The 26266-nt window shown below is 37.0% G+C and overlaps 1 protein-coding gene, 1 long non-coding RNA gene and 1 pseudogene across 4 annotated transcripts in view; 2 read left to right on the forward strand and 1 right to left on the reverse strand.

Moving 5' to 3' along the window:
• The window catches only part of PIK3C2G (phosphatidylinositol-4-phosphate 3-kinase catalytic subunit type 2 gamma), a 397969-nt gene that overhangs the window by 168930 nt on the left and 202773 nt on the right, over positions 1–26266 (forward strand). The window contains exon 18 of the mRNA XM_032253772.1: positions 1260–1354. Coding sequence (XP_032109663.1) covers positions 1260–1354 — 95 coding nt within the window. The remainder of the gene's footprint in view (positions 1–1259; positions 1355–26266) is intronic.
• LOC116533872 overlaps positions 1–26266 on the reverse strand; it is a 121344-nt gene that overhangs the window by 91715 nt on the left and 3363 nt on the right. For all 3 annotated transcript variants that reach the window (XR_004261482.1, XR_004261481.1, XR_004261483.1), the window contains exon 2: positions 17563–17632. This is a non-coding gene — a long non-coding RNA (uncharacterized LOC116533872). The remainder of the gene's footprint in view (positions 1–17562; positions 17633–26266) is intronic.
• LOC116533870 lies at positions 1355–3394 on the forward strand (annotated as a pseudogene).

Genomic DNA, 26266 nt, shown 5'->3' on the forward strand with positions numbered 1-26266 from the left:
ATAGTTACTGAGTTCAAGAAGAAATAATGGGGCAGACATCTAAAAGGACAAGCATGGAGGTAAATTCTGAAACCTACCTCCTGCTCAAATGCCCATATGATATGCTCACTCTTAGGGCATAAATAAAACCCATGACCTAGTCAGCCCAACATTAACAAATAAGTGAGAGAAGGCCATGGCTGCAGTTCAAGACAGTACATGTTATTGTCTTACTAGTTTCAGACAGCATCAATAGTTTATGCACATTTGCTGAAGTCATCTTCAGCACCCTCACACCTTAGTAATTTATCAACTTTCCCATTCTTGGGGACGGCTAGCATATTGCTATGTCTCTTCAAGTGTATGTACAACTGGATGTTGTACTCATTTTTTCCTAGTGTCTGTATTGTGGTATAAAGCCTAGCTTAAACTCTTAAGCTTTGAGAGTATGTGTGTGTGTGTGTGTGTGTGTGTGCACGTGTGTGTGTGTGTGTGTGTGTGTGTGCGTGTTTAAGAGAGAGAGAGAAATAGTTATTAAACAATTAAATATAGAAGCTTTGTCTCTCAAACAGGAATGAGCATTTTTATGAGAACCTGGTTTTCGTTTTCACATATTCAGATTCCTGGGATGATAATAGCACCTCATCTACGGACTGCTGTCAGTGAAGTTCCTGCAGAGGGCAGGTTAAGGTGTAAAGTAGGTCCCTAAGGATAGCAGGGGCTGCCGTGGTTATCTGTGTTTTCTACCTGGTTGGGTATCCTAAAAAACTTAAGAGTCGTTCACAGTGGAGATGAAAGAAAGGATTTGGGACTGAGTTATGGTAGTAATAGTCAGCTTTGAAATTTTAACCAAAATCTCAAGGTCTGATGGTTAATAATGATATACCAGTTGATGATTTCTGTTAAGGCTTTTAGTGTGCATTAATTTCATCTCCAAATAAGAAGAAATATCTATGGCTTAATAATATTGTATTTAATAATTCAGGACTTTTTGTGTCAGTTTTCTCCCCCGGCACATGGTTGAACTCCACTAACCACCTGTACTCATTTCTTATCCATACACAAGGAAAGAAAGCAAGACCGCCCAAATCCAAATGATGTAATGAATGTGTTTTGTTATTAGTCATATACCAACTCATAAAATCATTGGCTGTGTTATTAGCATTTTGTTAAAATGTGCGTGCTGTTTTCTCTAGTCTTTTCTCAAGCCTCTTAAGTCTCTCTGTATTCTGCTATGATTTTGTTACTGAGAAGTAAAGTAATTGTGTCTCTTACTTCAGGCTGTCAAGTTTGAATGGAACCTTGAGAGTCCTTTAGTGCAACTTCTACTCCACCGCTCCTTGCAAAGCATCCAGGTTGCCCATCGTCTTTACTGGTAAGATTAACTAAAACAGGCAGGATGCCTTTTTTAATTGCCAACTTCTCTATGGAGCAGCTTTGGTAGAAGCAGATGATTTCTTTACCTTATAATTGATACATATCGTAAGTTAAAATTCAGTCAGATTTGAGTCTTTGTCAATGTGATTTTTATTTAAGAGGATAATTTGTTATCACTTTCAAAATCTACCATTTGGACAGTTGCTACTGTTAAACAGGAAGTTAAATCCAAATAGAATTTCAAATCTGAATGATACCCTTCTTGTAGCTTTAAATGACAATCGTAATTTGTATAGCTACTTCTTGAAGATTTTAATATAAAATCTAGCTATGAGACTGAATGTTTTTGGAAGAACATATGGTATAAAAGTACTTTCTGTACAAAGTTAGTTATAAACCATAAAATCCAAAAGCTAACATACACTCATTCTGTTAAAAATTTCTAGAGCACTAAACTTTACCCAAAGCATACATCTGAAATAGTATTAGTGAAGAAATAAGACTGATTCATGAGATGCCAGAATTTCTGTAGCAACACCTGAGGATATTACCATTTCAGTCTCCACATCATTTCTGCCAGAACTTAGCTTCTGTACCTCCACCCCACTATTTCTTCATGTACTGAATTAGGATTTTCAAAAAATGCTCTTGCTCAGAAGAGCCTGTCAGTTGGACAGTTGCTATCGGAGACTAACGAATACAAAAGATGATGTAGAAGAAGTTCAAGGACCTGGAGTAGCTTGTGAATTTCCAATCATCAGCCCAGGTTGCGTAAATGAAAAGAACAACTGTACCACTTTCTCTATACCAGGATATATGGAAGGGTATTATACCTACCATTTTCTTTACTTTAAATATCTTTAATGTTGCCATTCTCCAATTCCATATGGCATGTCCAACAATCAGGGTGTCTATAGTATATTGGAAATGGGTCCTCATGAATCTGAAGAGTTGGAAGAGGAAGACAAGGAGGAGGAGAAAAAAAGATGATGATAATGATGATGATGATTCAGCAGATATGGGTGAATCAGATGAAGATGAGGAGAAAGACAAAGTAGAGTCTTTGATGTTCCCATTCATAGGTGCCGCTGCTTGTGCCTTTTTTAGCAAGCCTTCTGCTGAAAGGGATTATTCTAGTCTGTCAAATAGATTTCTCAGTGATATAAATAAATAACTACATTGTTCTCAGCATATAACAGGAAAATCATAATGAAATATTGCTCCAGGCCCTGGGTTCTATGTGACATTACATTAGGAATTGGATTGTTTTGGCTTGTTTTGTGTTTTTAAAGTAAAGAAGGAAATGGGTTGCTTTTTCTCTCTAGCTAAGGAACAGACATTTCTTTCTTTTAAAATATTTTATACTTATAAAAATAGAGAAATGGAGAGGGAATTGTTTTGAATAAATATTTAATGTGTAGCAGAAATACCTATGCAAGGATAGATAGATACCATGTGACTAAACGATTCTGTGAAAAGATTTCCTGGAGTTGAGAGTTATTTATAAATGAAACAAAATTTGTAATTAGGCCAATCCATTTAGTGATTCATTATATTTTGTACTCACAGAGAACTAATTGACTAAATAATTTGAATGATAGTGGTTTGTCCTTTCTTATACAATATATCCTTGAATTTAAAAGTCTTTATCATCAAGAGCTTGACTTTACATTTTTCATCACTACAACCTTGAATTTAATTTCAAGTATTCAACATGATGACCTTGAATTTAAAGTCTTCAACACTATGAGCTTTATCATGTCATTCAGAGATGCATCATTTTGAAATGCAGTATGTAAAAGTATTTATGGGTTGTTTATTAACAAAAAATTCTTCACAATATCTTGCTAATTCTGTTTTGTTTCTCCTTTATACCCTTCACTATCTATTTTGTGATAAGTGACATGAATTTTATGTTAGGATTAAGTTGTTTTCCTGAAACACAGATTTTTTTTGTGATTATATAATTTAGAGTTAAGAATGAAATCCTTCTAATGGTAAAAACTCATATATTAAAAACAGTCATTTAAAAAAAAAAGATTTCTCGTATTATCACCTACACTTGATCCTATTGAGCATAATATTTTTTGCATCCTGGTTTTCATACTTTTTTTTTGCATTATTAACCCTGTAGATTCCATTTTAATTTCATAGGACAAAATTTTAACGATTATAAGTTTCAGTGACCTAAGGATAAACTTAGGTCTGTGTTTTACTCTCATGAATGTATGACAGGCATCATTTAATTGCTTTGGTTGATAGTTGTGACCCTTAAACAATAGGAAAACAGCAACTCAATATCAGTTTGGAGTGTCATATTTCTCTGCTTCAAGAAATGTTACTCATAATGAGATCACTCTTTTCATGAAAATCACTCAAGAAGTCATAGCAAAAAAAGAGACACAAGGAACTTGGTCAGAGACTATGTGATTTATGCTTATTTTCATTTTAAATGCCTAATTTACAAAGCAGAACAATTCCTCTTGTATGTTACTATAATAAGACATGAGATACATTGACTGGCATGAGGGCCTTCAATGAATAGACTCTTAACAAAGCTCTGAATGAAGTCTTACTTTCTTCAGTTTTCCGGAAAACTACTATAGTGCTTTGTGGTGTTCTCCTGTCATACCAAATGTAGGGCTCCATTAAACTCAGTGTTTACTTCCCTTAAAACTTTACTGGTTTTTTTATCACAATGAGATACCATCTCATGCCAGTTAGAATGGTGATCATTAAAAAGTCAGAAAACAACAGATGCTGGAGGATGTGGAGAAATAGGAATGCTTTAACACTGTTGGTGGAAGTGTAAATTAGTTCAAACATTGTGGAAGACAGTGTGGCAGTTCCTCAAGGATCTAGGGCCAGAAATACCTTTTGACCCAACGATTCCATTAGTGGGTCTGTACCCAAAGGACTATAAATCATTCTACTCTAAAGACACATACACACATATATTTATTGTGGCACTATTCACAATAGCAAAGACTTGGAACCAAGCCAAATGCCCATCAATGATAGACTGGATAAAGAAAATGTGACACATATACACCATGGAATACTATGCAGCCATAGAAAAAGATGAGTTCATGTCCTTTGCAGTGACATGGATATAGATGGAAATCATCATTGTCAGCAAACTAATACAAGAACAGAAAACCAAACACTGCATGTTCCCATTCGTAAGTGGGTGTTGAACAATGAGAACACATGGACACAGGGAGGAGAACATCACACACTGGGTCCTGTTGGGAGGTGGGGGACTAGGGGAAGGATAGCATTAGGAGAAACACCTAATGATGTAGATAACGGGTTGATGAGTGCAGCAAACCACTATGGCACATGTATACCTATGTAACAAACCTGGATGTTCTGCACATGTATCCCTACATTATTAAAATGCAGGCATATTAAACAAGTAACATAGCCAGATAACAATTTTGATTTTAATATTTGAACAAAAATATAAAAGTATATAAAATATAAAAATACGTAAAAGACATTTCTAAAGTATATTAAAATATAAAATAAAATATTGAAGACTTATCCTAATTGACTAATGATTGTTAAAATACTTGCACCATCTCAATAAGTTCATCTGCTAAAGTTGTATGAAAAGTGGAGTCATTTGAAAGGCATCAATAGGTGCACACAAAGTTCTAAATCAATGTCATATTGCAAATTCACGTAAATACAATCACGTCACTGTTTCCAAAAAGGTTGGGGGGAAAGCTTTTTTTGTGTATAATTCTCATCTTTATGAAAAAAAAATTATACCCATTTTTCCTTTCAGTGATTCAAGAAGAAACTAAGGAATAGAAAAGAATATAAATTATTAAGGACTGTTTGTTTTGAGGCCTTTGTTTGTAAGAATATGAAAAAAGAAATGAAATAAGGAAGGAGTTTTCTTTAACTTTGATTTAAGTTCAGGGGCACATGTGTAGGTTTGTTAGATAGGTAAACATGTATCATGGGGATTTATTGTGCAGATTATTTCATCACCCAGGTATTAAGCCTATTACCCATTAGTTATTTTTCCTGATCTTCTAAGGAGAGAGATTTTATACCTACATCCCCTTGAAACAAATAAAAATTAAGAATCAGGCAACATGCACTAAGCATAAAATAAAATTAATTATATTTAAAACATATCAGAGTTCAAATAAATAACCGATACCCAGAATCGTGTTTAGGGAGTGATTGCTTACGTGCAAAATGTTTGTGTTAAAACTTTAAAGATGCAGCTCATATCTAATGATTCATTAAAAAACATACTGAAAAATATCTTTTCTTAAAAAAAGGACTTATTTTTTAAAAAGCTAGAAACCCATCAGTCATGAGTTTAATGAGGTTTTTTTTGCACATAGATGAATTACTATTTCCTCAGATTCAACATATTCAACGCTGAACCAAATATCCTGTCTTGCTCACCCAGATCTTGAAGTCTTCCTTTTTTCTCACTATCATGATCAATTGTTCACCAAGCCCTGTAACTCTGTCAACAGCGCTCCCTGCTCCACGGCTTCCACCTGCAGCTATCAGTGATCAGAAGGTTGTCTCACCAGATACTGAGCTATGAATAAGTAAGATTGGAATGAAAACCATCTTGGCTATTTGGCATCACTGTGGGTTGCTTTTCTGAGCGGGGAAATTGACTTAGGCTTACTGTGAGTCTCTTCCACTGGAACAGTGAAGGTAGGATAAATAGCCCCTATTTTCCAAGGAAAGTAAGTTAACTAGAAGCTTTGTGTTTGAATTTAAAAGCTTTGCATCCTAAAAGGTGGCTATAAATAGAAACTGTAACATTTGGAGTTCATGCCTAGGAGGCCCCTCCCCCATTACATAATAATTAATTACAAAAGTTTAAATGTAGTGCCCCTTTCCATTTGGGATAGGACACACTTTAACCACTAGTGAAGTACTGAGTTGAGTGGTGGCTCAAGAAGATATGTCCACAGCCTAACCTCAGAAACCTGTGAATGTGACCTTATTGAGAAAAAGGGCCTTTGATGATAGAATTAAATTAAGGATCTTGAGATTAGATCCCCCAATTTCACAAGTGACCCCAGAATCCAATGGCAAGTAACCTAATGAGAAGCAGAAGAAAATAAGAAACATACAGAGAGAAGGTCACAAAAAGGGAGGCATTGATTGGACTGATGCAGCCCCAAACCAAGGAATGCCTAGAGCTACCACAAGCTGGAAGAGGCAAGGAAGGTTCTCCCCTGGAGCCTTGGGAGAGAGCACAGCCTTGCTTACACCTTGATTTTAGTCTTCTGGCCTCCAAAACTGTGAGAGTACATCTCTGTTATCACCAGTTTGTGTTAACTTGTTATCGCAGCCAGAGGAAAATAATACAATGGATTTTATGAAGGTTCTGAGTCGAGGGCCAGGTATGTCACATCATCCAGGAAGCTTTCCCTGACCCTCTCCCAGACACCACCTGGAACTGAGTACTGCTTCCACATTGTGTCCCACAGCATACGGCTCATGACTCTGCTGGACATCATCTGACACTCCCTTAGCACCACTGCTGCCCTGTCCGCTCCCTCTCCTAGTCCACAGAGTAGCTCAAGACAGCAATCATGTCACACTCTTCCATGTACCAATCTAGTACAGTCTCTGAAACTCAGTAGATACGCAAAGTTTTAAATATTATGATCCAACAGAAATGTTTTCAAGGCCATCAATATTTTCACACATAGTACTGGAAATTCCATGGTACTCAGGGAAAATGAAATTGCTGGTTTGCCTGGGACACCGTCAAAGGCACTGCTGTCCCCCTCACCTGGCTGCTGCACCCACTCGCAGCTGCTGCAGTGACCACTAAGTGAATGTGGCCCCTTCTCTGGAGAATTAGCCTCTGCTTCCATGGCCCCCGGCCTACGAGGCGGGAAATCTCTAAGGTAAAACTTACATTCCAGAGCCTCCTCATAAATCAGGTCAAGATTAGACTTGACCTGAGATCTCATCCTTGTTAATTCCTGGAAATGACAGAGAAGGAAACTTCCCTGTAATTCTTCTCTTACTCCCTCACAAGATTTATCCTGAAGAGCACTTCTTCAGTAAATCACAGTGAATTTCTGTCTCACACCCTGTTCAAGAGAACCTGACCTACAATAAGTATTTCTTTTTTTTTTTTCTCATTCTTTTTTTTTTATTGCATTTTAGGTTTTGGGGTACATGTGAAGAACATGCAAGATTGTTGCATAGGTACACACATGGCAGTGTGGTTTGCTGCCTTCCTCCCCTTCACCTATATCTGGCATTTTGCCCCATGCTATCTCTCCCCACCTACCCACCCCCCCGTCCCTCCCCCATTTCCCCCCAACAGACCCCAGTGTGTAGTGCTCCCTTCCCTGTGTCCATGTGTTCTCATTGTTCAACACCCGCCTATGAGTGAGAACATGCGGTGTTTGATTTTCTGCTCTTGTGTCAGTTTGCTGAGAATGATGGTTTCCAGGTTCATCCATGTCCCTACAAAGGACACGAACTCATTGTTTTTCATGTCTGCATAATATTCCATGGTGTATATGTGCCACATTTTCTTTATCCAGTCTATCATTGATGGGCATTTGGGTTGGTTCCAGGTCTTTGCTATTGTAAACAGTGCTGCAATGAACATTCATGTGCATGTGTCCTTACAGTAGAACGATTTATAATCCTTTGGATATATACCCAATAATGGGATTGCTGGGTCAAATGGAATTTCTATTTCTAGGTCCTTAAGGAATTGCCACACTGTCTTCCACAATGGTTGAACTAATTTACACTACCACCAACAGTGTAAAAGTGTTCCTATTTCTCCACAGCCTCTCCAGCATCTGTTGTCTCCAGATTTTTTAATGATCACCATTCTAACTGGTGTGAGATGGTATCTCAATGTAGTTTTGATTTGCATTTCTCTGATGACCAGTGATGATGAGTATTTTTTCATGTTTGTTGGCCTCATGTATGTCTTTTTTTGTAAAGTGTCTGTTCATATCCTTCGCTCACTTTTGAATGGGCTTGTTTGTTTTTTTCTTGTAGATCTGTTTTAGTTCTTTGTAAATTCTGGATATCAGCCCTTTGTGAGATGGGTAGACTGCAAAAATTTTTTCCCATTCTGTTAGTTGCCAATTCACTCTAATGACTGTTTCTTTTGCCGTGCAGAAGCTGTGGAGTTTGATTAGGTCCCATTTGTCTATTTTGGCTTTTGATGCCAATGCTTTTGGTGTTTTGGTCATGGAGTCCTTGCCTACGCCTATGTCCTGAATGGTTTTGCCTAGATTTTCTTCTAGGGTTTTTATGGTGTTACGTCTTATGTTTAAGTCTTTAATCCATCTGGAGTTAATTTTAGTGTAAGGTGTCAAGAAGGGGTACAGTTTCTGCTTTCTGCACATGGCTAGCCAGTTTTCCCAACACCATTTATTAAACAGGGAATCCTTTCCCCATTGCTTGTTTTTTTCAGGTTTGTCAAAGATCGGATAGTTGGAGATACGTTGTGTTGCCTCCGAGGCCTCTGTTCTGTTCCATTGGTCTATATCTCTGTTTTGGTACCAGTACCATGCTGTTTTGATTACTGTAGCCTTGTAATATAGTTTGAAGTCAGGTAGTATGATGCCTCCCGCTTTGTTCTTTTTGCTTAGAATTGACTTGGCTCTGCGGGCTCTCTTTTGGTTCCATATGAAGTTTATGGTAGTTTTTTCCAGTTCTGTGAAGAAGGTCATTGGTAGCTTGATGGGAATAGCGTGGAATCTGTAAATTACTTTGAGCAGTATGGCCATTTTTATGATATTGATTCTTCCTAACCATGAACATGGAATGTTTCTCCATCTGTTTGTGTCCTCTCTTATTCCGTTGAGCAGTGGCTTTTAGTTCTCCTTGAAGAGGTCCTTTACATTCCTTGTTAGTTGTATTTTCAGTATTTTATTCTCTTTGTAGCAATTGTGAATGGCAGTTCGTTCTTGATTTGTCTCTCTTTAAGTCTGTTATTAGTGTATAGGAATCCTTGTGATTTTTGCACATTGATTTTGTATCCTGAGACTTTGCTGAAGTTGCTTATCAGTTTTAGGAGATTTTGGGCTGAGACGATGGGGTCTTCTAGATATACAATCATGTCGTCTGCAAACAGAGACAATTTGACTTCCTCCTTTCCTATTCGAATACCCTTTATTTCTTTTTCTTGCCTGATTGCTCTGGCTAGAGCTTCCAGTACTATATTGAATAGGAGTGGTGAGAGCGGGCATCCTTGTCTAGTGCCAGATTTCAAAGGGAATGCTTCCAGTTTTTGCCCATTCAGTATGATATTGGCTGTTGGTTTGTCATAAATAGCTTTTATTATTTTGAGATACTTTCCATCAATACCTACTTTATTGAGGGTTTTTAGCATAAAGGGCTGTTGAATTTTGTCAAAGGCCTGCTCTCCATCAATTGAGATAATCATGTGGTTTTTGTCTTTGGTTCTGTTCATGTGGTGAATTACGTTTATAGACTTGTGTATGTTGAACCAGCCTTGCATCCCTGGGATGAAGCCTACTTGATCATGGTGGATAAGCTTTTTGATGTGCTGTTGCAATCAGCTTGCCAGTATTTTATTGAAGATTTTTGCATCTATGTTCATCATGGATATTGGCCTGAAGTTTTCTTTTCTTGTTGAGTCTCTGCCGGGTTTTCGTATCAGGATGATGTTGGTCTCATAAAATGATTTGGGAAGGTTTCCCTCTTTTTGGATTATTTGGAATAGTTTCAGAAGGAATGGTACCAGCTCCTCTTTGTATGTCTGGTAGAATTTGGCTGTGAACCCATTGGGACCTGGGCTTTTTTTGGGTGCTAGGCTCTTAATAGCTGCCTCAACTTCAGACCTTGTTATGGGTCTATTCACGGTTTCAACTTCTTCCTGGTTTAGTCTTGGGAGGAGGCAAGTGTCCAGGAATTTATTCATTTCTTCCAGGTTTACTAGTTTATGTACATAGAGTTTTTTGTAATAATCTCTGATGATGGTTTGAATTTCTTTGGAATCTGTGGTGATATCCCCTTTATCATTTTTTATTGCATCAATTTGGTTATTCTCTCTTTTCTTTTTTATTAATCTGGCTAGTGGTCTGTCTATTTTGTTGATCTTTTCAAAAAAACAGCTCCTGGATTTATTGATTTTTTTTAAAGGGTTTTTTGTGTCTCTATCTCCTTCAGTTCGGCTCTGATCTCAGTTATTTCTTGTCTTCTGCTAGGGTTTGAGTTTTTTTTATCTTGCTCCTCTAGCTCTTTCAATTTTGATGCTAGTGTTTCAATTTTAGATCTCTCCTTGCTTCTCATGTGGGCATTTATTGCTATATATTTTCCTCTAGAGACTGCTTTAAATGTGTCCCAGAGATTCTGGTATGTTGTGTCTTCGTTCTTGTTGGTTTTAATGAACATCATTTCTGCCTTCATTTCATTATTTATCCAGCCAACATTCAAGAGCCAGTTGTTCAGTTTCCATGAAGCTGTGTGGTTCTGAGTTAGTTTCTGCATTATGAGTCTAACTCGATTGCACTGTGGTCTGAGAGACTGTTTGTTATGATTTCCATTCTTTTGCATTTGCTGAGGAGTGATTTACTTCCAATTATGTGGTCAATTTTAGAGTAGGTGTGATGTGGTGCTGAGAAGAATGTATATTCTGTGGATTTGGGGTGGAGAGTTCTGTAAGTGTCTATTAGGTTTGCTTGTTCCAGGTCTGAGTTCAGGTCCTGGATATCCTTGTTAATTTTCTGTCTGGTTGATCTGTCTAATGTTGACAATGGGGTGTTAAAGTCTCCCACTATTATTGTGTGGGAGTCTAAGTTTCTTTGTAAGTCATTAAGAACTTGCCTTATGTATCTGGGTACTCCTGTATTGGGTGCACATATATTTAGGATCGTTAGCTCTTCTTTTGCATTGATCCTTTTACCATTATGTAATATCCTTCTTTGTCTCTTATGATCTTTGTTGCTTTAAAGTCTATTTTATCAGAGATGAGAATTGCAACTCCTGCTTTTTTTTGCTCTCCATTTGCTTGGTAAATCTTCCTCCATCCCTTTATTTTGAGCCTTTGTGTATCCTTGCATGTGAGATGGGTTTCCTGGATACAGCACACCAATGGGTTTTGGCTTTTTATCCAATTTGCCAGTCTGTGTCTTTTGATTGGGGCATTTAGTCCATTTACATTTAGGGATAATATTGTTATGTGTGAATTTGATACTGCCATTTTCGTGCTAGCTGGCTGTTTTGCCCATTAGTTGATACAGATTCTTCATTGTGTTGATTCTCTTTACCATTTGGCATGTTTTTGGAGTGGCTGGTACTGGTTGTTCCTTTATATGTGTAGAGCCTCTTTCAGGAGCTCTTGTAAAGCTGGTCTGGTGGTGATGAAATCTCTGAGTACTTGCTTGTTCGAAAATGATTTTATTTTTCCTTCACTTATGAAGCTTAGTTTGGCTGGATAGGAGATTCTGGGTTGAAAGTTCTTTTCTTTAAGGATGTTGAATATTGGCCCCCACTCTCTTCTGGCTTGTAGGGTTTCTACTGAGAGATCTGCTGTGAGTCTGATGGGCTTCCCTTTGTGGGTAACCCGACCTTTCTCTCTGGCTGCCCTTAGCATTTTCTCCTTCATTTCAACCCTGGTGAATCTGACGATTATGTGCATTGGGGTTGCTCTTCTTGAGGAATATCTTTGTGGTGTTCTCTGTATTTCCTGGACTTGAATATTGGCCTGCCTTGCTAGGTTGGGGAAGTTTTCCTGGACAATATCCTGAAGAGTATTTTTCAGCTTGGATTCATTCTCTTCCTCACATTCAGGTACACGTATCAAACATAGATTAGGTCTTTTCACATAGTCCCACATTTCTTGGAGACTTTGTACATTCCTTTTTACCCTTTTTTCTCTATTCTTGCCTTCTCATTTTATTTCATTGAGTTGATCTTCGACCTCTGATATCCTTTCTTCTGCTTCGTAATTTCGGCTGTTGAAACTTGGGCATGCTTCGCGAAGTTCTTGTGTTGTGTTTTTTAGCTCCATCAATTCACTTATATTCCTCTCTATGTTGTCCATTCTCGTTAGCATTTCATCAAATCTTTTTTCAAGGTTCCTAGTTTCTTTGCGTTGGGTTATAACATGTTCTTTTAGCTCACTGTAGTTTCTTATTACCCACCTTCTGAAGTCTGATTCTGTCATTTCATCACACTCCTTCTTTATCCAGCTTTGTTCCCTTGCTGGTAAGGAGTTGTGATCCCTTTTAGGAGGAGAGGTGTTCTGGTTTTAGTTGTTTTCATCCTTTTTGTGCTGGTTTCTTCCCATCTTTATGGGTTTATCTACCTGTTTTCTTTGTAGTTACTGACTTTCAGATTGGGTCTCTGAGTGAACTTCCAGTTTGTGGATGCTGAAGTTACTTCTTTTTCTTAGCTTTCCTTCTAACAGTCTGGCCCCTCTGCTGTAGGACTGCTGAGGTCCACTCCAGGCCCTGCTTGCCGGGAATCACCTGCAGCAGCTGCAGAACAGTAAGGGTTGCTACCAGTTACCTCTTCTGCTATATTTGTCCCAGTAGGATGCCTGCCAAATGTCAGTATGTTCTCTCCTTTATGAGGTGACTCTTTGGATATACGGGGATCAGGGAGCTGCTTGAGGAGACAGTCTGTCCTTTATTGGAGCTCAAGTCCTGAGCTGTGAGCTCCATTGTTCATTCAGAGTTGCTGGGCAGGTACATTTAGGTCTGCTGCAGCAGAACTCGTAAACTCCCTTTTATTTTTTTTTTACCCAGGTGCTCTGTCCCTGGGAGTTAGGGCTTTATTTATGAGTTTCCGTTGTGCTGCTGCCTTTTATTTTTTTTCAGGGATGCCCTGCCCAGCGAGGAGGCAGCCTAGTCACTGTCTGCCTGCAGAGGCTTTGCTGAGCTGCTGTGGGCTCTGTCCAGCTGCCGTGTGATCTTCCCTGCAGTCCTGTGTATATGGGTGTAGTTAGAACTGCCTTGGCAATGGTGGCCCGCCTCTGTTATGGCGGACTCTCTCTGTAGTGGCAGGTTGCCTCGGCAACATGGGTTGCCTCAGCAACAGCGGGCTGCCTCAGCAATGGTCAGACTGCCTCCGTAGTGGTGGAGTGTCTCAGTAATGGCAAACTCCCCTCCCCCACAGAGCCAGACCATCCTGGGTTCAGCTGTGCTTGCTGTGAAACTCTCAACCCAGAGCGTTTTCAATTACTGTTTTTTTTGGGGGGGTGTGGGAGCAGGGGGAACCAGCCGAGCCTGATCACCTGGCTCCCTGACTCAGAGTCTTTTTTTGTTGTTGTTGTTGAACGGTCGACCCTCTCCCAGTGTTCCAGTCGCCTGTTGAAAAGGCGCCGGGATCTCCCGTGCCGCGACTCACTGAGCCGGCTGAAACAGTGGTATTGAGATTCCTGGCGGTTTTTTGCCTAGGTATCTCCTTGCCTGGCTCGCTATTTCAGATGAATGGGCGACTCTGCCGTCTCAGGGCTCCAATCGCCAGCTAAGAGGGCACCCGGACCAGTGTCTTTTGTACAGAGAACCGCAATGCCAGGGTGCGGACCAAAGCAGCCACGCCAGCCGAAACAGCCACGCTGGCGACCCGCTGGGGACCCTCCTGGTCTGTGGGCAATAAAAATCCATCTGGAAATGTGGCGTCCACTCACCCTCTGCACTTTCACTGGGAGCTGCAATCCTGAGCTGTTCCTAGTTGGCCATCTTTCCCCTACAATAAGTATTTCTTACTGAAGATAAAGAATTTTAAAAAGTGTCTTTAGAAATTGGAGCATCAGTATGCTGTGGGATATATCATGGTTAGAATGGCAGTATCACAGTCTTTCCCACTCCTCCTGCTAAGTTGGATTGAACAAACTCCAAGAGAGAACCAAATTGAATGAAAATCTGTCTGGTAGGAAGGCATTTTATAACACAGCTCCTTTATAAAGTGTCACTTAAGGCACATAATGCAAAAATCTCCTCAAAGTGTTCCCTTCAACGTATGGTGACAGCCTGAGGTAAGTCTCCAATTTGCAAGCTCTATCAGTGTGAAGATTTTTTTTTCTGCTTTATTCATTAATATATCACAAGTATCTAGGGCAGTACTTGGTACTTTATAGGCATTCAATAATTTACTATTCAATATATGAATAGGATCAAGTTCCCTGGACCCAGCTGTGCGCATTCAGACTCATGTCAATAGGGGGCAGAGGAGAGCTGCTTCAGAGGTCAAATAAGAGCTGGCCTGGCTAAAGCAATTCCAGGAGATTGACCGGATCAGAAAGGAAGCGATGGATATCACTAGTGAAATCAAAACTGGAGAAGAGGGAGAATATTAGCAGCAGTCAAGGACTAACCAAGCCAGGACTTAGGGCGTAAGAACAAGTTGATGGGGCAGCATCTTCTGAACCAGTTGAGAGAACCACGAAATGAATTAAGCCAATGTTGTCTCTGGTACGGGTATTAAATGGCCATGTCCTCTGATTTTAATATGATATCCATAAAACTGAGATGATGCAAAAATCTATCCATTTATTTTTTTAAAACAAACCTCCCTAAACTTCTTTTGTCTTGAATTTTGGGTCAATTTCTGAAGTCACAGATGACTTTAAAGCAAAAAGATGTGGAAATTTGGCACCCTGTGATTCGAAGTCACAGTTATCTCACTCACCCCCTCTCCACAATACATATCCCCTAATGCCTGAAATTCCCTCATTTGCAAGTCACCCCTTGAGGTTAAGTATTGTTCCCTTCTAGCAGTTCTCTTCTAATATGAATAGATATATATTCATATTAGAAAGTAGATGTTAGTAGAAAGTATATATATGTATATATATATATTCTGAACCTAATGCTAATGGATATTAATTTAGTGACAAACATTGAGATGATGGACACTGTTGAACTATTAAGAATAAAACAAAGGATAATCTTTGCCTTAAAGAAGCCTAAGAGCTAACATATTAGCATCCAGGTTAGAGGAAAGAGCCCACTGGTCAGGTAGCAGAGACAGAGTAGAGAGAGGGAACTCAACAAATTTTGTCCACTTTACAGTTTTGCCTATGACCTTTTCCGTCTAAAAGTAGAGAGGCAAGGCTGGACACCCAGTGAATGAAAAAGTTTGTATGCTCCAATTCTGTCAGTTTTAAATACTGATAAAGGCTTGCAAATGAATACACCAAGGAGGTAAATGCTCTCTCTTTCTGCTTTGATGCCTGGAACACTCCCTGAAGCAAGGGTAAAGAGCTATTCTTCAGGGAGGTCTTGCAGAGCAGTAGAGCACACATGATACAGAATCGATAGGGGGCTTTAAAGCCTCAGTCCTTTACCTTTGTGAATCATTATTTTGCAACTAATTTATCTTTTTACCTGTGCAATATAATAAATAATGAATCATTTCTTCATTTTTCCTAAAAGAAAGATATGTCTCACTGATTTTTAATATTGATTTGCTATAATCAACTTTCCATCCTGTTGTTCTCAGAAATGTGCACACAGGGTAGAATCCCTACATTGAACAACTGGCTTAAACCAAAAGTAACTGTTCTCTATCCCAACCAACTTGAAGAAAAAGAGGCAGATAGTGGTAACAGGGCTTCCTTTGTACACAATAATCTGTAAAATCCATTAGCAGAGTTTTCCAGTTAAGGCATAATACAGGAACAGTTGTTTTTGTCTGTTTTATTTCTATTTTATGCAACAGGGATTTTTATGTAGTTCCCTTAATAAAAAGATGTTTAAAATACCATACAATCTTAAATTAATTTGGTTTCAGTTAAGCCTCATTACTTATTACGTACACATTAAATACCTATGAAAATAAAATTTTATACAAAGTTCTACCATAAATCAGTACAAAAGCCAGGAAAAGAGCTCCATCATCAATGTATCCTGTTTTAAATCATTTTTCCCTCAAAATCTTCTATTTTGTTAAGAAAAAGTGAAGAGTTACAGAAATGAACTTATATAGATACATAGTGAACTCAAATGTTGAAACTTGGACCCACCCAGGCCTTTGGGAACCGAGCTTCCTAATCCACTGTCCAGCAATTGTTCATTATAATAACCACATGCAATTACATCACTGCTTCCTTAGATAGTAATCTGGTTTCCCTATAATAATATTAGTCCCCCACTGTCAAAGTTTATACTAGGGATTTGGGTTAAGTCTTTGAAAAGCAGCATTATAATGTTTAATTATTTATTGTTTTTCAATCAGACTTCTTTGCTCTAGCCAACAAAAAATGTGGTCAACAAAAAGGTATTCTGTTTAGAAATTATTCCTGTCTTCTAATATTTGCATTTGGCATCCAAAATGAATATACTAACAGATATTCATAGAGTTACAGGATTTCAAAGTCAAATGGGACTTTAGGGACTGCTATCCCAGAAAGGGATCTCAACATCAACATGTTAAGTGATTTTTCCAATGACAGTCATCTAGCTGATTAAAGAATTGAAATCAAAATATTTTTATGCTATGTCATGCCCAATTCAGATTTCCTTCTAATTCAACATCTACTTTCAAAAAAGTGTAATTTGAAGAATTCATGAAATGTTTGTTTTTTCTATCAACAATTAGGAACTCATTCAACTACTGAAGACGTGGGTTTTTTTTTAACTTAAGAGCAAAACTGAAAAGAAAACAATATTGCAAATTGAGATATTTAAAAGCTCAAAATTTTGCCTTTAGTTATTGGCATGACTCACGTGCTGTCAATTGCAAATGTTAATGAATAGGTATATGCAATAAGCCCACTAAAATTGTATCCTTGAAGCAGCTTGGAAGTAGACAGTAGATTGTTTCCAGAATCTTTTATATAGTGTCTAATTCATATTTAAAATATTAAGTGTACTCTGTTAGTTTTACTATAAAACCATGATGTGATGATAACAATAACTGAGAAATGTACTTAGTAGACACTTTGTACTTATTTTTCAGCACCTATTTCATAAAACCAAGACTTTCTCAGTTTTCTCAAAAACATTATTTAATTAAACAACTAACAATGATGCTAATACAATTAAGTCAGCCCATTTTATTAAGTTAAATGAGTTAGAAAATAAATCCCTTTAGGATGGGAAAGAACATGACAATAATAAAATGCAGGCAAATCACTGGTTTCCTTCTAACTAAAAATGCACAGTAAGCAGAAGGGTACAGAGGACTGAAGGACAGAGAAAAGATCTGGAATGGTGACAGAAAATTGAATGTCATCAGCTCATTGTTGGGACTTACCCAGAATCCTTTCATCTTATGGCTCAGTCATTCCCTATGCTCATCCACTGGTGCTGCAATAACAGAATATCTGAGAAATAAACAACAGAAATTATGTCTTTTAGTTCTAGAGGCTGAGAAGTCCAGTATCAAGATGCTGGCAGGTTTGGTGTCTGGTTAGGGACAACTCTCTGATTCCAAGGCTGTACCTTCAACACTGCGTATTCCAGAGGAAAGGACTGTTGTTTCTTATGTTGCAGAAGAGTGAAGGAAAGCAAACCCTTTTTTGCAAGACTTTTTTTTATGATGGCATGAATCCATTCATGAGTGAATGGACCCTGAACAACTTCCATTAGACCTCTATCTCTCAATACTGTTGCATTGGAGGTTACGGTTCCAGCCCATGAATTTTTAAAGGGGACACATTGAAACCATCACATCCCCTAAATTTGGAACTCTCACATGTATTCACTGAACCTGGACCCAAATAAGGTAGAATCACAGCATATTATCATTGAATCATAGAATCATAGCAAGAGAATCAGCATGTTGGAGATACTTTTAGATGCTAATTGCAGACATCACTTTTGTCTGTATTCCATAGGCCAGAAGTCAGTTAACAATGCCCCTACCTAACTGCAAGGTGGCAAAGGAAAGTAGTCCATGTATATATACAAAGGCAAAATGCAGTTTAATTTGGTAAACCCATAGCAGTTTCTGCCATACAGGTAAAGCAGCATAGATTATTCAAGAAATCTGTCCATAAAGTGGTAGAGGAAGAGAACATGAAATAAAAGCCAACATTTACCTTTCCATATATTAATTGGCTTTCTTTTCAAAAACCAAAATTAGTCTTAACAGACAAAGACTACTAGCTAACTACTCCAGTAAGAATCATCATTTTAATAGATATCCTCTAAAAATCTCTTTGGTTTTTATCCATAGATAAAAATTTTATAAATAATTCCTAGAGATTTAACCTTTGGGTACATTTTGTAGCCAGTTTCTTTCTTCTGGAGGGCTCATTATTAAGATATCTATGTAGCTATGGTATATGCCTGGGATCTCAGCTCAAGAAGTTCAAAATTGAATTCAATATTCCTATCCTCTACCCTTTCAGTTCTTTCACCCACCATTCCCAAGCTTTTAAAAATATACAATACCCTAGTTTACAGCCCTACTAAGATACCCAACACAGAAAGTCTAGAAGACATTATTATTACCCAGTAATCTTTATTTGCTTATCCCTTACATCTTGATTCTTTTTTTCTCATAAACTTGTCTTTGATTTGCCCTTTCCTTTCTATTTTATAGATAGCACCTTTGGTATCATCTGCTTGGGCTATCAATACTGCTTCCAAACTGTTTTTCTTCGCTTCCGTTCTTACCTATCCCCAGTCCATCCATCCTCCATGCTGCTCTCAGAATCATGTTCACATGTAACAACTTAACCCAAACTCATAAAGTAGGCTCTAGGTCATGGGTAACCTCCCAGCTGGTTAGTATAATTTCTTAATTCCAGTTTCTTCTTTTCTTATGACAGAGTTCAGAATTAGACTATGAGATAAAATCCATTCTCTCTTAACGTGATTGGCAATGGAGCTTCATAGTTTCCACTCTGCCTATCTCCCACCCCATCTTGTAAGCCTTTCTACATCCAAATCCTTTTTTTTTTTTTTTTGAGGTAGAGTCTCCTTCTGTCACCAGGCTGGAGTGCAGTGGTGCAATCTCAGCTCACCGCAACCACTGTCCACCAGGTTTGAGCGATTCTCCTGCCTCAGCTTCCTGAGTAGCTGGGATTACAGGCATGCGCCACCACACCTGGCTAATTTTGTATTTTTAGTAGAGATGAGGTTTCTCCATGTTAGTAAGGCTGGTCTTGAACTCCTGACCTCAGGTGATCCGTCTTCCTCAGCCTCCCAAAATGCTGGGATTACAAACGTCAGCCACTGCGCCCAGCCCAAATATGATCTTTTTTTTCTATTCTCAAGTAGTTACTCAAATTCTCAGATCTTTCATGCCCTGATGACTTTGCACACAGTGTCCCAACTGCTTGAAATGTCTATATAGAATCCTTTAGAACTCAGCTCAAGATTTTATCCTCTTTGAAGATGTCTCTGACCTCAGTTCCCTTGTACACATCTACAATACAGTTCTTAACATTTCATAATTTACTTCACCATTTCCCTTCACTCGCAGATACTTTAAACTTTAAACTGCAAGTAGCCAAAAAAATAATAATAATAATAACCCTGATTCAACTGGTTTACAATGATGTGAAGAATTAATTATTTTATATCACATAACAAGAAGCTCTTCAGTGGAGTCGTTCCAGAGTTGTTTATTGCAGCAGCTCACTGATGGTGTCATAACTCAAATTTCTTTCCAACTTTCTGCTGTGCCATCCTTAGCATGTTGTCTCAGCCTACTTCACATCATTGTTACAAGAAGTTTGACACAGTGGATATCATATCCATATATGCATGATACCATGCAGCAAAAGTAAAGAAAGCGACTCTTCCTCAGTTAGAAAATTTTCCATAAACCCCAAAGCTGAGTTAACTGCTCATGTTATTTGCCAGAATTGGGTCCCTTACGATAAACCAGTCATGTGACCAGATGGCAATCTGATGACTCAGCTTACATGATTGATTTAACATATTCAGAATTTATCTCTAAACTGGTCGTCTTCCTTTAAGGTTTTTGGTATCTGAATAAAAGCAGATTCTTTTTGCAGCTGTGAAGGGGAGAGTAGATTTGGTATAGACAAACCCTAAGTTTCTCTTCTGCACTGTGAGGACAAAATTAACCATCCATCTCTAACATAGAATATTACACATAGCATATATGATGGGTACTCAATTCATTCAATACCTGTCGAATGAATAAAAATAATCACACCACTTACGCGTGTATTGCCTATAGGTTAATTTACCTTGACTCCTATCCTTTAAATAGCAGATAATCAGAACAAGTCGTATTACACAAGATGTACTTTTGCTCTTTTAAAAAAATGGACTCTCTAACTCTCTGGAATTGGGTGAAGTGGAGGTGAATGACTTAACAGAATAATCTGATGTTCTGAAAGGTTTTTGAAACAGTATCGTGTTAAACCTATCTTGCTCATACTGTGAGTTGTTTTGCACTGATTTAACTATGCTGTTTATTGAAACGATTGAAAATGAAAGGCTGCATCTATTTATTGGGCAAAAAGTGTTTTCTGGGGAAACCTTGTTAAGCAACCACTTACCATCTTTTAAAATACGATTTTCTGCATCGAGACTCTCTATGAGCTTTGGGAAAATACTAAACAGTGTCTGATGCTTTTTTTTTTTTTTTTTTTCTGGCTTCTCTATTCTCCAGTTTTATTTTGTTTTCCAGGACTGTGAAGATTCAGAGTTCTTTGTATGTTGTATTAGTTAATGGATAAGCCTTTTATTTTTAGGCTCCATCTTAATTTTGTATATCTTTGTTCATCAAAAGATTACTCCTTTTGATGAAAATGTTGAAAGGGATTTTAATTGCTTTTCTTCTAATTCAATTTTACATTTCATGTACAATTAATATTTGTAAGAGAAAGACAGTTACTTTCTTGTTTCTTGTCTAAAGAACTTCATATGTGTTGTTTTTATTTCAACAAAACCAAGACTTAGATATTTCAATCAAACACTTGTTACATTTAATAACTCAGCATTCTTGTACTTGTTTTATTTTTTGATCAGTGAAAAATGAACAGCTTGCACAAATAGTGACTTGTCTTCAGATTTGACAGTCTACCTGATACACTCACCAATCTTGACAGAATGTCAAATAATTGGTGTATATTGCTTGGGTTAAGTTATCTGAAGTTGTTAAAGGGAAGAACCCTAATGTACATGTCACTTTCCTTTTTAAACTGAGCACTGTGCACATATGTTTCTGAGAGTGCTGTAAATGTCATTAGTTTACCAAAATGGTGAAACTTCCGTTTTCTTCCAACTAAAATTTACAATTATTTTTAAAGAGGCTGCTGCTCAATAAACTGTTGACATAAATTGATTGATAATACTGAAAATCACACAAGACAGTCTAGAGCATCAATTACTAGATATTGTAGGAACAGCTGCATAAGTAGATCAGTAGACTTCAGTGAAGAGAGAGGCAAGAAAGTGCCTAGGAAGGATATTGAGGAAAGAGTTTTATGTAGTCATTCATTCTTTAATTCAAATATCTATTCTCCAAATTTTTGTTGACTGCCTATTATGTACATAATATATAGCTCTTGTGGAGGAGATAGAAAATATAAGCAAGTTATAATAAACATAGATTAAGCAATGTGGTTTTTTTAAAGTCTTCTAGCTATTTCAGGCAGCTACCACAGACACTAGAGTCAATTTTTCAACTTTTTTTGTCTCAATAAATTAATTTTAAATATTTCATGTAGTGATTTTCAAGTCTTCCTTGATTGGATTATAAACCTGAATTCAATTTATTTATTAACAATTATTTATTATTGGACATAATTGTATCAAGTGTCTGCAGACCCCTTTCCAGGATCAAGAAATTTCAAGAAGTGAATTGGTGATTAGGTGGTGACTTGGGTAATCTTCTGGAAAATTTTACTATCCTTTCTCTGCTGAAAAGAAAAGAATACTAAGGTTTAAGGTTAAAGACTATACTCTAGTGTGGCTCTGACTGAAAGAGTGTTACTAAGAATTCTAATCATCTAACTTTTCTGCTTTGACTACTCTTTGTTGTATGACAAGATTGTCTTATGGCAGACATAGTATAGTTAATGCTAGACACTATGGTAGTCATTTCAAATATTACTTCGTTAATTGACAACAATTCTTTAGTCTCCATTTCTCAGATGAAAAATATTAATAGAGAGGCTTGGCATACTGAACTATTAAGAAGAAGAGCCAACATTTGCTCCGTGCATGATACCTTAGGACCCATCAATCTACTTACATATTATGAAAGCTATAAAAATTATAATAAAAGTTAGAATAATGTAATAGAGGGAGAACAAGATTTGGAGAAAAGCATACTGGAGGTAAAACTCAGGCCTCTACTAGGCTGGGTGGCCCTTAAAAAATTATTCAGCATCCCTGATCATCAATTTTATTACCTATAAAGGAAATATAATTATGCTTGAAACAGTCATTATTATACACACACACACACACATATATATATATATATTTTTTTTTCCTTTTTACCTTCAAGAATATGTTTTTGGAGTCATTTAGGAAGGATATGAAATATTGTCAAAGTTTCAGTTCCCAAGGTTATATCACAAATTACTAATTACACAGAATTTGGATCTCAGATTCCTGGCATTTGACTTCTGACTACTACAATTGCTCTTCTTGTCTTATCCCAATTGCAAATTTAAATTTAAGTTTAATAGTAGAGTTTGAAATGAGTAAAAGTAGCAGCAGAAAAATTGCTTGTATAAACAAACTAGTTTATGGACCGTTCAGAAAAGTTTTTGAAATAGTCTGAGTCAGAACAAGTTGGGAATATGTGTGTCATTTAGTGTCAGAGTAATTTAACATACAGAGAAACCTATCAAAATTCACAGATCGCCAGTTGATACATGTTTTTGCATTTCAACAGCCAACATGTATTTCACTCACATTCCTCATCTGCCTGGTAGCATAATACAGATCAAGGAAGTACAAGTAAAAGTCTTCATCCATTTCTTAGTTCTTTTAAAGGGTTATTTAATGTATTAATCCTTTTACATTGACTTTAGTATTCACACTAAAATAGAATTGAGTGTTAACAGAAACTCCACCTCTGACTTCTTCAAGTTCATCAGACCACTCCACAATTTGCCTTACTTTCCTACCAACTTTCTGAGCCACTCATGTATGTATCTGGGGTAATTTCTTTTATCACTCTCTGTATTTAGCAAGTCATTTGTGAAATGTTTCATGAATCAATACCCTTTCTTTATCTCCACTAAACCTTTAACTCAGTATGACATCATTTCCTTATTGCTAGTGCTGTTTTTTTACCTTGTCTTCCTAATTCAAGTCTCTATCCATCCCATGTCATTCTCCACATTGGTTTAAAACTAAATAATAATATTGCAATGTCTATAGTACAAAGATAAAAATTTTAATCACACACCGTATATAATGAATCACAGGATACATTTTATTTTATTATCAAGTGGTTCCGAAGCAACCACTTTGTTTCACATATGAAAATATTGTTATTCTCTTTAACTCATAAAGTAATCATTAATATTTTAGGACCTACCTCACTGTACCCAGATGCAAACCTGTTTCTACTATCTATTGGGTGTCTCACTTTAAGCAAGATGCTTGATTTTTATAAGACTCTTTTTTCTCAGGCATTAAAAATTAGAGTAATAATTAAGAATTAATGCAGTATGGGGCCACAGTGTTAGATAGCCATGCGATACAGAGAATTGAACCAGGAGTCATGCAGGCTTATATCTGTAAGAGTTATGAGAGCTATAATCCTGTCCCATAAAAAGAGCTTGTTTACCAAAAAAAATATTTATTGAGCACTTTCCATGAGTTAAGCTATATTGTAGTCTTCAGGGATACAGCAATGAATAAAAGAGACAAAAAACCCAGTTCTTCCTTATGTAGCTTTTAAGAGAAATAAAATATGTATGTGTAAGATATTGATAAGTACTAGGGAGAAAAATAAAACAAGTAGGAAACATAAGGAGTACAAGGGTCAGGTAGTTACAATTTTCAGCTTAGGGAAACAAGTAAAGGCCTTATTAAAAAGGTGACAAATGAAAAATACCTCAGCAAAGCGAGAGAGTGAACCACCTATGTATCTGAAGATAAGAGGGTTCCAGGAAGAGATAACAACATGTGCAAAGGCATCGAGGTCTATTTGGGATATCAGGGGACAGCAATGGTGCCAGGGTGGCTGGGTTAACTTGAGGGAGGGGAAGACTAGTAATAGATGAGGTTACAGGGGGAGAGAATAAGGGTACGGGCTGGTTTTATAAAAATTCCTAGGCATTATTGGAATATTAGCTTTAATCCAAATGATTAGAGGGCTCTGAGAGGATGAAAGTCATAATTTGGCTTATATTATCAAGAGATCAATTTTAACCTATTAAAGTCTGAAGTAACTATTGAACATCTTTTCTGGGATAGAACTGAAAATGAGAAAATTATCAACACGTAGGTAAGGTTTAAAGCCATAGTAATAGAGAAGGTCATAGGAGAATGAGTACAAATAGAAAGGAAAAGAAGTCCAAATATTTAGTGGTAATACCAATATTTAAAAATCAAAGAGATAAAGTAGAACCAGAAAAGAAAACTGAAGAGAAGTAGTCAAAGATATAAAAGATAAATAAGTGACCATGGACTTCTGTAAGACTATATAAAGTATTAAAAGAGAGATGTGATCACCTGAGTCAAATGCTGCAAATAGGCCATACTGAGATCTGATAAGCACCATAGAGGTCATTGGAGGTCATCAAAAAAGCACTTTCAATTGAGCAGAGGTAAAGCCTGATGGGAGTAGATTCAAGAGAGAAAAGGAGTGCTATCAAAAACAATTATTTTAAGAGTTTTGCTGGAAAAGGAAAGAGAGAAGTGTGGTAATGGCTGAAGAGGGACATGGAATATGAAAGAAGTTTTGCTTGTTTGCTTTAACAATTGGAAAAATAGCTTTTTAAATACACTGGTGGGAAAAATCAAATAGAGAGGGCAATGTTGATGAGACAGAAGAAAGAATTTCTGATTCAAAGTCCTTGACTAATGATAGGGTGTGATATTTGTAGCACTAGAAGATTGGTACACGAAGGCCATACATAGTAAGAGGAGAAATTGAAGAGTAGATTGGAACAGGCGGGTGGGTGCATGTGGTAATAGTTGTTTCTAGAGTGAAGGAAGCAAAATCATCTTTCCATGACTGTATTTGGGCCTCTTTATTTTCTGTAAGCAGCAAACTCAAAATCACTTACAGTAATAGAGAAGTCTAAGATTTTTTAATAAGACAACAAAGGACAACCCAGCAAAACAGATGATAAAAACAAGATAAAAGTAGGAGTATGATGTGCTAAAGAAATAAATAGTGCATCCTGGAGACTCAAATGTCAAGTGCAGCATTGTGGATCATTCTATTTAAAATTCTGATTTAACTGTTCTTTTTTCTTACTCAAATGAAGGTATAAAAATATAAAACTTTAAAAATAAAATTTTAATTCATTAGTGGGGCTGAATACTAGTTTTCATTAGGAAGATGAAAACATTGAGCAATATTAGCAGCATTTATGATCTGTACTATAGTAATATAGGAATGTTCAATTCTAATTTAATATACAATATGTTTTTGCATAAACCATATTTAAATGAATGGTATATTGATATGAATAATTACTATAGCTTTTCTTTAATGGACAGTATTAACCCCGTAACTATGAGAAATAACTATTAATCTCACCCAGACAGTAAATGTACTCAAAGTGTGGAATACAGTAAAATATGCACTGAACCAGTTTCACAAACATAAATATTATTTTCTGTCCTCAAAGTGTTTATATTCTTTTTTAGAAGAATAAGAAAAATATAAACAAGTCATAAAATATGAAAAGAACATTTATAAAATAACATTACAATAATGGCATGGTAATTACAATAGCCCTCAAGGAAATAAAAATAAAAATATCTTTAGAGTTGGATGAGATTAGTTGAGGTGAATTCTTAAGAGAAGATTTGAAACAGTGTTTTGAGAAGGT

Source organism: Sapajus apella, unplaced genomic scaffold, assembly GCF_009761245.1.
Source record: "Sapajus apella isolate SASKATOON/1434 unplaced genomic scaffold, GSC_monkey_1.0 scaffold84, whole genome shotgun sequence".
Lineage (NCBI taxonomy): Eukaryota > Metazoa > Chordata > Mammalia > Primates > Cebidae > Sapajus > Sapajus apella.